This window comes from Ptychodera flava, chromosome 7, assembly GCF_041260155.1.
Source record: "Ptychodera flava strain L36383 chromosome 7, AS_Pfla_20210202, whole genome shotgun sequence".
Taxonomy (NCBI): domain Eukaryota; kingdom Metazoa; phylum Hemichordata; class Enteropneusta; family Ptychoderidae; genus Ptychodera; species Ptychodera flava.
This window is the reverse complement of record NC_091934.1, coordinates 44,050,671-44,068,019: the sequence shown is the minus strand read 5'-3', so window position 1 is coordinate 44,068,019 and position 17,349 is coordinate 44,050,671. Positions and strand designations below refer to the sequence as shown.

At 36.1% G+C, this 17,349-nt stretch overlaps 1 protein-coding gene across 1 annotated transcript in view; it reads right to left on the bottom strand.

The window, feature by feature from the left end:
• LOC139137642 (arginine-glutamic acid dipeptide repeats protein-like) overlaps positions 1-17,349 on the bottom strand; it is a 165,344-nt gene that overhangs the window by 73,180 nt on the left and 74,815 nt on the right. Inside the window, 3 exon segments of the mRNA XM_070705841.1 lie at positions 1,152-1,328; positions 11,153-11,181; positions 11,184-11,265. Coding sequence (XP_070561942.1) covers positions 1,152-1,328; positions 11,153-11,181; positions 11,184-11,265 — 288 coding nt within the window.

The following is a 17,349-nucleotide window of genomic DNA, read 5'->3' as shown; positions in this document are numbered from 1 at the left end:
GGACTGTTCATTGAATATTTGACCTGCATTATGGACTGTTCATTGAATATTTGACCTCCATGGCTTGATCATTGAATATTTGATCTGCATATGGACTATTCATTGAATATTTGACCCACACAGTAACATTACATCTAAACAGTTAAACAAAGATTTGAAAACACTGGTGGTTGACTGGGAACTCTGTTATAATCCTGTTGTCAAACCTGCGATACCATACAATGTGAAGACAGTGAAAATATAACTGGGTTTTACAGACTTGGCGGGTGGGGAAGTGATAGGTTGGCAGGATAAGGGTTAATGGAGTACATTAATCTGATCACTGGAAATGCCATAAAATGGCTGTGGAACTGGGATAAAATTTACTAGGCAACTACTGCCCTTCACAAACACTCAGGCTATACCTTGAATTTCCTTTATGAGGATACAGTTTGGTGTTGATTTTCAAATTATCATTTTTATTTCTTGATGACACAAGTTTTTAAACTTGTTCACTGGATGTTAGTTATCTACATGTCCCTTTTTACCAATTACTATTGTTGTAATAATAATAATAATAATAATAATAATAATAATAATAATAATAATAATAATAATATTATTATTATTATTATTATTACATACTAGGAAACGTTTTTTGCAGTCAGAGATTCATGGAATACCAAACAAAAATTAAATATTATCACATACAGGATACACTGTAAGTGCTAGTCATCTTCAAACAATGTATGACATGTTTAAAATGCTCTAATAACAGCATACAAAAATTTTCATAAAATTCTACCCTTTTTATGGATTCTTTTATTACACTACTCTGGTATTCAACACAAGTTATCTTGTACATTTCCACACCATCAGCTTTTAAAGAGACTAGCATTCCAACAGCACACAGTCATATCACATTTGATTTTTATTTCATGATTTAAAATCCCATTTTCTTTTTTTATTTGTGAAGCTATATAACCTTGTGACCACAATGTTACGGCAGCTTTCTTGAGTTGAGAAGTGATTGGAAACAGCTCTCATGACCTTTGACACAATCTACTGATGTCGAAGGTCAAAGTGCTTCAACACAAACGCCTGAACAAAAGTGTTTCAATGTAGTTCTAGCTGAATGGTTAGCCATCTTGTGAGGTCAAAGGTCAACTTACCTTGCGGCTCTTAAATACATCATTAAGTCACAGTCATTGACTGTGGGTTTCCATATCAGTTCTTCTTTCTGAGTTGAACTCATGTCTTCCTCCGCTTCCGTTTTGGGTTTTTGTTCTGGAAGAACGGCTTGATGACTTGGTCCAATGCGTATCTCTCCCTGAGTGCTTGCCAGTCGCCTGGAAGAAAATCAAATTTCACATTTACAAACCTACTTGATTATTTCCCTCTGCTACGAGCATGACTTTCTTAACAATCTCAACTCAGAAACGACAAAGCCACATACCTTGTGAAGACAAAAAGTCTCCACAACAAAGACAATATCTTTGTTGGCAAGCCCCACAAATCTGTCGCAGTGGTGTGTATTGCTATCAATTACGTGAACAATCACGCATTTGGTCGGTGTCCGTTAAGAGTGTCGGCAACAAAAGGCCAATCCCTGAAGTGACGGGGTGATGGTGGCAATTACAGAACAGACCAGGAATGCTGCAAGCTGATTAGCCAATGTCAATAGAACACTTCAAATGGACTCTAGATGTGTTATTGGCAAATACCTTGATTACTATTAGGATAAAGAAATGTACAGTTTAAAGTACACACCACCCCTCAGGCAGCCTCATGTTACCCTATGATATTTTATATTTAACATCAGCCGAGCAAATTACATATACGCTTGTGAAACGGAGACACTTAACACCCCTAATATGTCATACTTTGGTAACAGGAGTATTCCGTATGAATTATTTTTATTGACTAATTTGTCAAAGTGAAGCTGTTTTCTTTTCAAAGTCTGTAGCTCCCTATTTACCTTGGTATGACTTACGGCTGTGACCTGACCTAGGGGTCATCTCAAACACTTACACTGTGATAAAATACACTTAGTATCACACGATATATTTATTTCTCATCCCCTAAAGAATACAGACAAAATAGTTTTGTGTAAAATTCAATAAATAAGCTGCAAATTTGGTTAAGCATGACTTCTTATGAGCTAAATAATTTTATTTTTCATTTAAGTATGCCATTAAGGATGTAATTTTGTTATTTTTGCAAATTACTTTTACTTTTTATACCAGCATCTACAAACGTGTCAAAGGAGGACACCGCGACATTGCACTTTTATATGATATCCGATATTTACGGCTACTAGACTCTACAATATCGAACTTAGATTGAACGATGAGGTGGTGAAATCTTTACTTGGCTAGAACGGTGAGGTTGTGAAATCTCCGATATATATCGGATATTTACTTGCGATTTGACAGACTCTAGTATCGTCTAGTATCGATGCTAGAGTCAGTCCTTGGAAGTCGGGCTTGGCCAGAACTCTGAGGTTGTGAAATCTCCGATATATATCGGATATTTACTTGCGATTTGACAGACTCTAGTATCGTCTAGTATCGATGCTAGAGTCAGTCCCTGGAAGTCGGGCTTGGCCAGAACGGTAGGGTTGTGAAATCTCCGATATATATCGGATATTTACTTGCGATTTGACAGACTCTAGTATCGTCTAGTATCGATGCTAGAGTCAGTCCCTGGAAGTCGGGCTTGGCCAGAACGGTGAGGTTGTGAAATCTCCGATATATATCGGATATTTACTTGCGATTTGACGGACTCTAGTATCGTCTAGTATCGATGCCAGAGTCAGTCCTTGGAAGTCGGGCTTGGCCAGAACTCTGAGGTTGTGAAATCTCCGATATATATCGGATATTTACTTGCGATTTGACAGACTCTAGTATCGTCTAGTATCGATGCCAGAGTCAGTCCCTGGAAGTCGGGCTTGGCCAGAACGGTGAGGTTGTGAAATCTCCGATATATATCGGATATTTACTTGCGATTTGACAGACTCTAGTATCGTCTAGTATCGATGCTAGAGTCAGTCCTTGGAAGTCGGGCTTGGCCAGAACTCTGAGGTTGTGAAATCTCCGATATATATCGGATATTTACTTGCGATTTGACAGACTCTAGTATCGTCTAGTATCGATGCTAGAGTCAGTCCCTGGAAGTCGGGCTTGGCCAGAACGGTGAGGTTGTGAAATCTCCGATATATATCGGATATTTACTTGCCATTTGACAAACTCTAGTATCGTCTAGTATCGATGCTAGAGTCAGTCCTCGGAAGTCGGGCTTGGCCAGAACGGTGAGGTTGTGAAATCTCCGATATATATCGGATATTTACTTGCGATTTTACAGACTCAAATATATTGATATATTGATATTAGAGTCCCCATATCGCCGATAAATATCGGGTAAATATCGGAGATTTCACAGATCCGGCGTGCCGAGGTACAAGGCAAGTATTCTAGTATCGTCTAGTATCGATATTAGAGTCCCCAAATCGCCGATAAATATCGGGTAAATATCGGAGATTTCACAGATCCGGCGTGCCGGGGCACGAGGCAAGTCATTCTAGTATCGTCTAGTATCGATATTAGAGTCCCCAAATCGCCGATAAATATCGGGTAAATATCGGAGATTTCACAGATCCGGTGTGCCGAGGTACAAGGCTAGTCATCATAGTATCGTCTAGTATCGATATTAAAGTCCCCAACGGCTTCCCATGGAACGACGGCATTTCATTCTAGTATCGTCTAGTATCGATACTAGTCCCGAAAACGTCGATATGTCAAACTTCGATACTAGATTGTAAATATCCGATATTTAAAAATTGTGCAAAGTCGCGCCTTCATGCAAACGTGTCAACTGTGTCATTCACCGGGGATTTCAAAATCATAATTTGGTGTAAATTTGCACAAACAGACACAGTGAACAAAGCATTTTCAGTGTAAACGCAGTCATGGAAAATCAAATAAGTACATTTACTCAGTGAAAGAAAATCCTATACCAGTGTGCAGCATGTGTAAAAGCCACATGACACCATCTGTTCCACCTTCTTTGTGTATCTGTGTGCTTTACAATCATGAGTTACATAGAGGCTTATACGGCATGAGAAGGGTTTACGTACACATCACTCTAACGTCATTCCAGCATTGTCAAACAGATCACCACAAATAACTGAACAACATAACTGATAATAATTTGTTACAGGAACTGAAATCTGAACATTGAAATATTATCTGAACTTCTTTCTCATTCATCATTGCACAAAAGTGAAAATAGATAAATCACAAAAACAAATGATCTTGCTGTAACAATCTCATTTTTTTTACAGAAATGGATTTTGTGGCAATCGATATTAGAATGAACAAGATACAGCAAATGTTCAATTGTTCTGAAATGTGTAACAAGGCCCCCTAAAATGACAATGATTCATTATCTGTAGTTATCTGTGGCATACTAGAGTGTCAATATTGACTATCTGACATCTACTGTTATACAATGACTTAGTAGACTACCTAAGGAGTTTGTATCACAAGTTGACATTCCTCTTTGTAAGCAGATTGGCGTAGAGTACACTGGAGTTTGTAAATACGGACAAACCAACCAACAAGCAGTTGATACAGCTCTGTGAGATCAGGTCAGATGAAAGTAAGAAAAAACACTCATACGATGCATTCTCCCAAATATTAATTATTGGCCAAGAATGATAATCATATTTTCAAGGTCGTCACAATCAAAATGTAACTAAAATGTTAACAATATGAACAAATCTGACTGAGGTCATCCATGCTAACCCATACACAGAACATCAGAGCCACTTGAGTTGACAGAATCTACTCCTACCCCAGATTTGAAAAAAAAAAAAAACTTTTGTTTACAAATCTTATGAAAGAATAATAAATTGACAGAGTTATCATGAATGATCCATTGATTACTCCACCTTGCAATTATTCAAGTTCACTGCTGGCTCACCTTTCACAGTGGGAATACTGTTTGTCCTCTATCCCTGTCAAGAATACTGGAATACCTGTTCAGTGGAATCTTAATACCCTGTCTTTATGTCATATCAGGGAAATACATAAATATTTTACGCTGCTATGCAAAACACAAGCTGTGTTTGATTCAGCAAATACCGAAGACACAAAAAGTCTAAATCCTTGGTATCATGTGAAATGTATACCCTGACATAAATACAGATGACTACCCTTTATGAGATACCCTATGACTGCCTTTGAATGAGCCCATTAAAATACTTAATATTATTTTAAGTCTCTTGATGCCTTCCATAAAATGCAATATCAGTCCTTTGCAGAGACTTAAGCACACTACTGATCTGAATTTCCTCAAAGTTTAAAATTGCTGCGAATAGAACCTGACAGAAAATACTAAAAGCACGGTTAAATGAAATCTCTGCCAGCTTGCAGTGTGCACTGGGCATTAAAAGATGACAGGATTTGCCCAACTTATGTACCCAACATTGATAAGAGACTTTAACACAGAGACGTGCAGTACTGGCAATAAATTATAATGCTATACTCCTAACCCATGTGCATGCAGATTAATGTGAGTGCCTCAAAATTCCAGTTGCATGACATAGGATTTTAAGAGATGAATGCAGCATACAGTAGCTACTACTATTATCAGTATAAGAAACCACCAGTGTGCCCTCTAACCACTTACAATTACATGTTGAAGATGGTTCTTTGTCTACAGCTTATAGCTTTAACCCTTTGAGTGCTGTATTTTGTCCCACCAAAATTTTAGTGCAACATTTTACCAATTTTTATGAACTTTTCTGTAATTTCTCTGATAATTTTAGACCAAATGAACACAAAATTTTGTGGCCACAGTTTTTTTATCAAAATTTTGGCAAAAATCTGACAAAAATTGACTGAGGTATATTTTATAAGGGCGACAAAAATTGACTTTGGCGCTCAAAGGGTTAATACAAGTAACACTTGTATACTTGTGAAACTATAATGGCCACAAGACCATCAGCTTATTTTTAAACCATGATATCTCTACATAACAAATACCAAACCAGATAAGGATCTTGACTTTGAGTTTTGCAATGGATAGACAGACACAGCATATGTTTGACAGAGTCCTGTATCGATAGTTGCTATAGAATGCTCTACAATAGCCCAATAAAATGACAAAGTGGGCGGTAGTTAAGTATTGGCCCTCCACCTTGGACAAAATAAAGACAAGTTATAGCATAAATCATCATGAAATGGTGATAACCCTTCATACAGGTGCGATGTTCTGTACCAAATGAATACTAGAGCTTTAATGTACAACTGGTTAACTATTCCATTTATACATGAGTTGTATGGTCTTTATCCACCAGTGCACATAGTGTGACCCAAACACTGTGACAACCAAAAAACTTGACATACTACATGTATGTACCTCTGAAGGTACGTGTATATGAAGGTAGTTACCATGTCACATAAGCATTAGCATAACTTAGAAAAACAATATTTTCAGATGTAGGACTGCGACATTACCAGTGACAACTTGACTCTTCCATGTCGAACAGTTGCCAACCTTGTTTTGGATTGCACCTCTGATTTGAATGATAGGCCTGCCTGACACAGATTTTACATAGATAACAATGTGGGCAGAACCATCTTGAGATGAAGAAATTCTGTTTAAGGTAGAACACGCCTCAGGAACAAATTTCTACAATCCTTTTCTGATCTACAACTTGTAGGGAATCTTTTTAAAGCTCTTGGAGAAAGAAAACCTTTCAATATCCAAAATAATTTCCCCCACAGAGTGGTGGCCATTTTAATTATATTTGAATTTCAAATATCACAAAATGTTTGGTAATTTGTTTCGCTAGTTCCAAACTTTGCCTGGTGACCCGCGAGTTTTATTTTTGATTTGGTAAGAGGATAGTTGAAAGTTTCATTAAGAAAAGTGCAAGTTTAAGTCTTTCAATTTCGAGGCGTATACTACCTTAATAGCAGGACAACTCATGTTGATAACATTTCTGGAGTTCATTGTCATACATTGTACCAAGCAACTAATATCACAGCTGTATTACAGTACATATTTTTGTTCAGTGAACATCAGTACAGGGTTAACTGTCAATGAGAAAACCATACCGTTGAATTAAAAGATATCTAATTACAATGTGCATTTAAATAACAGTGAATGTTGTTGTAAAATCAGTCTGCCTGTCTCTGTTTACAGTTTGATGCACATACCTGTCTATTTAAAACAACGAAAGTGGCAAAAATAACTGGGATAGTGAGAGCCTTACGCAAACACTACTGATAGGATTCCATGAATTGCTAAGTATAATAGAGTTGGTTTGATATGCAACAGAGGGATTTGGAGATCACAGCGGACATACTTATAGCTTTCTTTAGAGTTTAAGTGTCTTGCTATTCTGTAGAACACACAAATGTCTGAGTAACTCAATCTCACTTCCATTTGAGTTGACTACGGCACGATACAAAACCCAGAGAAAAGACGACAGGATATTGATCAGTTTAACAAGCTCCGCACACGGTACTTGTACCTCCACACAACATCTGAAAATCTCACTACACACCGGTTGTGTATAAATCAGCATGAGCAGCCCACATCTAGTCACATCAAATCAAATTGAAAAGTGTTTCCGAGTAAAACGTAGTACTTCTGACGCTGGGTACACATTGACATCTCTCACCTCTGGCTCTCCCCACTGACAACTGAGATCCGTTTTCCGAGCTGTCTCTAATATATTTTGTGTGACCCAATGAAGAGGTCACGGTGCATCAAGATATGATGGTTCCATGCTGAGTTGAATCCTTTATGGCAGTACAAATTACTCAGAAAGTGACAGATTCCTTTCCACATGTAACTCTAACTCTTTCACACAAATTTTTGGCAGTTTTCTCTTTGTTCACAAACTTTGGGAAATGTTCCAAGTGCATTAATTGAAATACACAATAGCACTTTTCACCGTACAAGTAGTTATTGTCATGTGGCATAACCTGTTTCTCTTAAAGGATGAAGGTTTCAAGTAATTATATCTTGCAATCCACACTGTTGAACTTTTGATCAGTCAAAAACAGAAACTTTTGGGTGTATTATGAAACCAACTCTTCATTTTACAAAAAAAATTAAATTAAATGAAGCATCAATAGTATTCATCTGGTAACTGTTCAATTGGTGTTGTTAATTTGACATACTGTTGATGAAATCTTTGAACTAATTCACAACCAAAATGCTGAAATTCAAAGGTGAATTCGCAGATGCTGCGGACAAAATAAATATTACTTGCAGGAGAAACAAATTTAACTGTTGTGCTTTGCAGTCTAATTTACTGGGGGCTTTGTCGGGTCCTGTTGACCTTTAACCCTTGGGAGATAGGCTATGTCACAGGTTACACCAATCAAATGACAAAGAATAGAATGACTGACAGGAAAGGTCAAAACGTGACAGTTGATCAATTTGTAATCAGTAAGGTATTGCCTATCCATTATTCTAATGTGCCATTCTATCAATACATGCCACTATTGCTATATAATTGCAATTCACTGTATCTAATATACCTGCGTTAAAGGTGAGTCAATCTTTAACCAAAGCCATGCTTGCTGTGCTTGATTTCTGGCTCTGTGGTCATGACACTTTTAACTTTATTCTTCAAACAAACAGTATTAAAATCTTATGCTAAATTCAGAGTTTCAAAGACACACAACAAAATCCTGTACTGAGGAAAGAATTTGTTTTTTTCATGTCAGTGCTTGTCACAGACGGCCCTGCCCAATTTTGTAACCATGGCAACCAAATCCTTTGTACCGATCCTACTTTTGACACTTTTGACAGAAAAGTTTATTTTGCCATGCAGGGAAGGAATGAATTGGATTAATCAGTTAATTTTCATTGAAAAGGAAATAAACATTGATATCTTTTGAAACGCTGGTTGGACATGATGTGAACTTGGATACAATATAAACCTACACATCAGTAAAATTATGTGAACAACTAATCAGTTTTATAGTTGAACTGATAGTCCTCTTGTAACATGTATTAAACTTGTTATTTATCACAAATAGTCAATATTTGAACTTGCAATTATGCATTGGTCATGTGCAATTGAAATGCACCTTTTGAGAGAAGTTTGTGATTCAACAGTGGGCCAGTGAATTTCACGTTTCAAGGATTTAATGCTCATCACTGACAATCTCGCAAACTATGCCAGGGAGTTTGAACACACTGGAAATATGTTTGGAAGCACTGTGCAGTGTGTTGTGGCCTTCCTTCTGGCTGACTTCCTAGAATGGCATCAATTTGACTGATTACAACATTCAGCGGTCGCACGCTAAATACACCGCAAACATCCCGCCTTGAAAACCATCTGCTTTCCCTCAATTTTCATTTTCATTTAATATAAAGATGTTTAAAACTTGTTACATAAGGACAGTGTCACTTTAATTTGCAAAGAGCGTAATTTTTTCATTCCGTAACACATGGATTCATCATATATACATTTTTGAGAAAGATAACCTGACCTCCTGCACAACCAAGCCTGGCAACTACAGTATTGAATTCGTCAGTTGATATCATACAAGTCAAAATTACTCATCATTATGGAAATAAAATATACTTACTTTATGATTAAAATTAAAATTAAGGTTAAAAATTAATTTCAATTCTTCGTTTCAAAATATCAAACAATGTGATGTTTCATCTGAGATAGCTATTCAGTCTTTCAGCATCTATCAAAGCTTGCACAACTCAAAAGGTATATGGACTGAACATATTGTACGTTTTTTTTTCAGACATGGCTATCATTCTTCCTACAGCCATATCATGTAACACAGAGCCATTAAAACAGTAACTGTAGGGCATTACTAGGATGAAATATGCATACAATATTTGTACAATATTGATATACACACAACATCATTACCTAAAAGAGCCAGCTCATCGATCATTTGGGATGAATAAAGATCTGAAACATTTTTGCAACAAGTTTTTTGATTGGTTCCCTGATATACATTTTCTATATATAAATGTAGAGCAATATGATTGGCTGGGAGTCAATGCACAAGATCAAAGCCTATTTTGATAATTGAGCCCCTTTTTTTGATGTAAACTTTTGATTCAAATAGTTCTTGAAATAAAAAGATTGAATTTAATCGGCAATTTTATAAATATTAAAAATAAACTCATTCACAATGAAGATACATAAGGAAATTTGAGAGAAAAAAGCAATAATTTCAAAACAAACTCTACAGACCATATTCAACTGACCAGTAATCAATCAAGGACAGTTTTTTTTGAAATGTTTATTTTTCATGAAATCAAAATATGGTTAGTTTAGTGTCCGCGATATCATCATACAAAGCTCAATCAGAGATTCTCATTGACAATATGCTTACAATTGGTGAATGATTGCAAACGTAAGTTTGTGTCATGGAATAAATACAGGCCACATATATACCATGACAGCGATTTTTGTTTGGTGTCGCTGAACTCCTAAGGTCTTCCTTCCAACTAAAACCCTCTAGCCCCTGTACAATGGTACAACCCTATTATCTACAGTGGAAATCAAGACCACTGTGTTTATAAGAGGAGTGATGGAGTTGAAATCAGGGGGAGGGGGCAACTGAAGTGAGGCCAAACCATAGAGGGCAAAAATCATTACTACATTAGTGCGGCAAAACTACTCATCTCTCTCCAATTTTACACGGAAATTAATTTAGTAAAATCACCCAATATTCAGAATCTTTGGAACAGTTCTGCTAAACTATTTTTCATTACAATATTCGACAGCATTATTTTCAAATCTCACTCTACTACATGCAAGGTAATACTACATGCAGGTTTTGATTCTCTACAAACCCACTATCTCTAATGAGCATTTCATTCCAAATCTGATAAGTGAACATCAGACACTTCTTACACACCTGGCATTTCAATGTTCAGACGACTGGCTTTTACATGTGAATCAGAGACTGGTACAGAATACAGCGATTTAAACGCATAACGCTCAAACCCCTCAGGTGCGGGTATTAACAGTGTCAGTCTCGCACAACTGTAAGCCTAATGTTGTACATCACAATTTGAAGTCAATTGAAAAGATGCTTTATACAAGCCTTCAGTCGATACGGAACCACTGTGAATTCAATCTTACATTATCAGGAAATTTTTTTCTTACCTTGTTTCTGGGTTGTACCCAAGCACATGACATAGAAGAAAGTGTCTTCCTTGGCAGCATCAAAGTCCCTGACACCTAGAATATCTTTGTAGTGATGCACTTTGCATTTACCCCTGGGGGAGGAAAGTGGAGAAAGGAAATCAATATTCAGAACACCGGTGACATCATTTGCGTGAGACCCTGTGTCGTAACCATGGCAACCAGAGATTGGAAGATATTGCATTTTGATCACTTTCATTTCCATGATGAAGTAGCACTTTGCATAGCATTGTACTATACAGGGTTCAGCATATTCTGTGTAAGGCAATCTTGAACTATACATCAATAAGGTTATTATCATCGTCCAACACCTCAGTACATTTTGCATTCTGAATCTGAAATGGTTATAGTTGACTGGATGTTCAGCCCAGCAAATAAACACACTGTCACAAACAATTCTCAGTTTTGGTGATTTTTTTTCAATTTCTTGTGTTGATTGGTGCTTGCATCACAATGATATGATTGACAGACACAATATTTTGTCACGACAATGGAGGGGCAGTTTAAATTGATAAAATTGGTGACAATAGTGACAGTGTTATGACTAACTACTGTAGAAAGTTTGAGAACCAGTAAGTCAAAGTTGTAGTAGGATGGGTTTGGAATATAAAATGAATTCAACGTGAATCTGATTGAATGTGTACACTCTCCATATGTTCGAGAATGGATAACCTTTGCACTTTGACCTCTACCCCCACTTTTAGTTACATCATGACTCTGCTGTTTAGCAAAGGTTGACATCTGCAGTGTTGTGACACTGAAAGGTCAAATGAATTTGACCTGTGACCCTACTGTAAGGTGAATATTAGAAACACGTTGATTTTGTAACAGCCATCAATTATTTGACTGCGTTGCATCTTGCACCTCAATTTTCTCAAGTATACCATTACCTTCCATATAAGTTAGTATAATCTTTGTTGTAGAACTTAAAAAGAACCACGCTTAGCGATCGGTACACTATGAGATTTTGACCAGTTCGTGGCATACGTGCAGGAGCAATAGCAAGTGCATATATGGAGCAAACTGGTCAAAATGGTATACCCGTAGCTGAAGTGGTTTTTTGCAATTATATCATAAAATTAAATTCAAATTCTGAAAGGAATTTTTCTCTACCTGAGAGCTCATGCCTGTCCAACCGTGCTATATTTGCAACATAGCATGGTTATTTTCTTGTCTCAACCAATCAGATTGCAGTATTTGCACCATTAATATACTGTACTGGTATGATATAATTGTCAATATTTACCGGTACATTGTTGCATTTTGATTGATTGTTACTTGCAGTATTGGATGGAAGTATGGAATTTCAGAAGATGAAAAGTAGTAAAGTAACCAAATAATTAAAATATGGTTTGCTGTTTTCAGTATGTTAAACTCCTGCCATGTGTGGGCTGCATGTCACAAAATAATCTCCAAAAAATGAGTATTAAAAGCCTTTTCACAGTCAAGTGACCACGCAACATTTTTTGTCAGTCTCACATCACCATTCATTGCTGATAAAAACAAGAACTGTCAGAACACACTGGTATTGGTTGTCTTTCATTGGATGAAATGGTATACATTACTTTAATAGGAGACCCGCCCCCTTATCATACTATATATAGTATTATTTTTAGTGGGTGATATCATCAACATTGTGAAACAAGAATTGAAATTTTTGATTTTTTGCAGGTTTTCAATCCAAACTTCTAAAATTGATTTCTGTGGAGTTTGTCTCGAAAATCTATAATTTCAACTCTTCAACTCAGTTCCCTGTTTATAAACATTTATCCATCACTATTCGAAAATGACTTGGGTGTGGGTGGGGGTTGTGTGGACCGAAGAGAAAGTGGAAACAGGGTTCATGTATAGTTTTATTACAGATAGACAATAAACAGAGTGGGTATCTAAATACAAAAAATAATTGACTTTTTACAACATACTGGTACTGTAGGAAAGAGCAAAGAAGTTAGATGTGTAATGCACTTTTCTGTGAACACCTTGTCTCCACTGAAACTAACTACAGCCAACAGTAAGACCTGTAGTGCTGTATTTATGAAAGCTTATTTATTGTTTTGTTTGCATAACTGTTAACATGTTGTACAGATTGAGACAAGCAAATCAACATATATACAACCAGTAATTTTTAGAATAGTAAAGTGTGGGCTTGTTTAGAAAAGCCATGCCTGTTGTTCTAACCAATCTACCTATAATAAGTACAATATAATCATAGTTGTACTACCAGTAACTACCGTACATCATAGTGTCAAATCTCTTGGTCAGAGCACAGTCACTCCACACACGTTTCTGGAGTGACCCTGGTCAAACCTTGCATAAACATTTGAAGGATTTTTTCTGAACGCAATGTACGAAACAAGTGTATGATTGTACAAACTTAGTTTCCAATTTTCATAATAATCTGTCATATAACAGAGGAAGGATAGAAAATGTTGTTTTTCTGACATTGAAGTTTTCAAAAAAACATGCATATTACTAGACTATAGCAGTATTCATAGTTAAATGTACGCAGTAAAACAACAAGACAAGATTTTATAGACTGTAGTGAACATAATGTTTATAGTAATAAAGGGTTTTACAGCCTAGTACATTGTAACCTTAGTTTTAATTTCTTAGGAGACCCAGGTGATCAATTTAAATATTCTCTGTGGCAGGGAAGATTTCATTTGGCAAAGTTTGTTAAAGATTCCTTCCATGGTTGAATTTTCTGCTCTGATGAGCTGCCCGTATGCTGGTAACTATGGCAACCTGTAGGTGCACCGTCTGGTGTTACAAGCAGGCTGCATTTTCATGAAATCTCAAACGCTGGATAAATATTGACTGTGGTGCACATTGCTGGGTAAAATAAAATACGTCTTTTTTGATTGATAAGATGAATCCAACACACCCCTAACACAAACACATGAAACCTCTGACTGCTTTCTCAATTTCAATCTGTTTCATCTGAGATCATTCACTGGCCATCATTTTCCAATCAAAGAAGATAGAACTACCTTTTCAACTCATTTCAATTGTGAAAGGCTTCACTGCATGTGCAGTATGGCTTCTTTGTTGATCACATGTTTTGTGAAACACGGTACACCTACAGTGAGTTCATTTTTAGCTGGATGATGGTCAAATTCATCTGGTATTTACTAATTTTGGCAATTTCTCTGTAAATGTTTTTCTCATCCATGAAAGGAGGGATACTCCCTCTCTGTATCTTCACCCTCCTCCTGCGTGCTACAATTTGCTACTCCTTCTGATAATTTTTTCCACTCTGACCACTGATGGCTAAAAATCTGAAAATCAAAAACTGCCATTCTGACTATTCCATGTTCACAGTCAGTGTATTTTGAAATGATTTACTTTACTTTGTTTCATTTTACAGAATTGTGTCTTTTTGTTTTTTCATTATGTCGAATACAACTCACAGAGTTTAAGGAGTGCTTATTTCTGATCTTGCCTAGTCTCATCAGATAGTGTAGGACATGGATATACATGTACATCCTGTACATGCACATACAATACAGTATCAACAATGATGATACAAGTCAGTCTTCACCATTCTATAGATGCCTGTGGATGATACCCAGACTGCCTGTGGGTGATACCTAGACTGCCTGTGGGTGATACCTAGACTGCCTGTGGGTGATACCTAGACTGCCTGTGGGTGATACCTAGACTGGGTGATACCTAGACTGCCGAAAGTCCCTTGTGCCCTTTCTTTACAACCGGCTACACGTGTAAATTTCTACACTTGCTAACTTGCTTCAAATTTGAACCTCCAGAAATATGTTCTAATTTTGAGAAGAAAGGAGGACTCAATAAACTTGTGCATTTCCTTTTGAACTCATCAGTCATGATTTTAAATGTGTTAGTCAGAGGAAAATAAACAGATTCTTCTTGGGATAAAACAACAACAACGATAATAATAATTAAAATAATGACAACAGAAATCATCATCATTATCATCATCATCATTATCATCATCATCATCATTATCATCATCATTATCATCATCATCATCATTATCAGCATCATCATCTTCACATAACATTTTCGGCTGTGTTGTCATTTTAATACACATGTTATCAGTGAAAATATCAACACTCACTTTCAATAAATCCTAGGTTTTCTCAGTATAGATAAATGTGAGTGCACAAAGACATCGATATTTCCATGTTTATATTAGAATTTTCATGAGATAATAATTCATGAAATGAAAATGATGGTAAGGAGTAAGACCTCACGTAATTAAACTTTGATAATATATGAAAATATTTAAACTTGTCATATTTATCATTATAAGCTTACAGGTCTATTTTAACGTAAAGTGAAATTATTATCCTGCCAGTTTAAATCCCACAACTTTGTCTTGGTGAGATGTTTTGTACAGGACACAAAGTTGGCCAAAAATAAATTAGCCATTATCACTTTTTGTCACCAGTGTTACTGAAATTTTCACAATGAAGTAGTTGTGGAAAAAATCTTCCTAGCAACACTTGTTGTACATATGTCAGTGCCGGTTGAAACTTACATATTATCAATTTATCTATAGTGGATATCTGTAAACAAAGATGTATCCCTGAAAAAAGTGTCCATAATACAGGTACATGTTCCCATGGAAACAAAGGTGTGCTGAAATACTGAATGTAATGACCTGATTACATAGACTACCATAAAATGGGGAGAAGTATTTCAAAGTTTTCCCAACAGGATTTGGGATACCTGGTCTAATCCATAATTTCAAATTGCATTAGTTGTGGAATAGTCTGGGGAACAGACTGGGAATAAATCATATCCCATAATACATCATCGTTAGCTTGGCTTTTGTCTGAGATTACATTCTGATTAAAAAATGGAAAATTTACGAAATAAACTGTCAGGTGAGATTGACCTTAGTAGGTTTAGGTGATCAACTTTGTTACTATGGTGATATTATTCATATGCAAATGAGTGATATTGAATAATTAGCATATTCTATCAGACAATATTCATAGTGGCAATCATGGCCTTATTCAAATTCTGTTACTCATATACTTCAATTTTAAACGTCAAAAACCTCCTATAATTTGTTAGAGCTTTGTCATCCTTTGCCATATTCCAGTTGGTGTCTATAAAGATTGTTTACTTTTTCGATGATGTAGAGTTGTGACTTTTCACAGAATTTTGTTTTTAAAGATAACACCCATGCAGATTTCAGGGTAATTGGCAAATGTTATATCATTCTATCACACTATTATATTAGTGGTCAACAGAATTGGTACTACAGGTTTCCAAATAATTCACCTAGATGTTTTAAAACCTTATAACAACGTTGTTGAGAAATTTTGGTTACAATTGATTTGTGTAACGCTAGAAATTATGTGACAAGGATATTATTGCAAAAATACATTTTGAATCACCCACAAAAAATATCAAACTAATTATTGCTTGGAACCTTTACGTATCGCATCTGGCCACTAAATTTTGGTTTCTGCAAATCCCTGGATATCCAAAAAGGACAGTTAACCTGATCGCCCTGATTCCCTGTAAACAGGTCCATACTGACCTTTGAAGTTTGAAAACAATGGGTTTGGGCCAAACCAGGGTGGTGGCATGGTTAATTAAACAGTTGGAGAATAACAACACAGTATTTTTATTATTATTTAACAAATGCAGATACAACTGGGCTCACATAGCAATACAGATTAGACAGTGTTTCCAGACATGAAGGTTTTAATTCACTCATGGACATCATCCAAGTCCAGCCATTTCATTCTTGTTCGTGTTTATTTCAAAGATCAATGTTTGAACAATAATTTTACGATATAATGAATCGAAAGTTGAGCACTTTCGTGATTTTAGCAGCAATTATTCAAACAAACTGACCAACTTGGCTAGTTTGTCTTTAACATTAATTTTTCAGGTTTCATGATATTTTGAGAATTGACTTGAGCTGTCTGAATTCTCAAGAGTCAAAATTGATCAACACTGGCAAGGTACAATTGGCTCTGATATGAGGAAGTCAAACTTTTTGAATCTTATTGAAATCTTCTGTTTGTGCCGGCTGAAGTTTTTTTCTTTGTCTGAACACACACGTGACCTATATCATCGATGTTTCCATGGCAAAGTCGTTTTATTCAACCCACTTTTATTGAACTCATGAAATATTTACATGTCGACATACAGACAAAAAA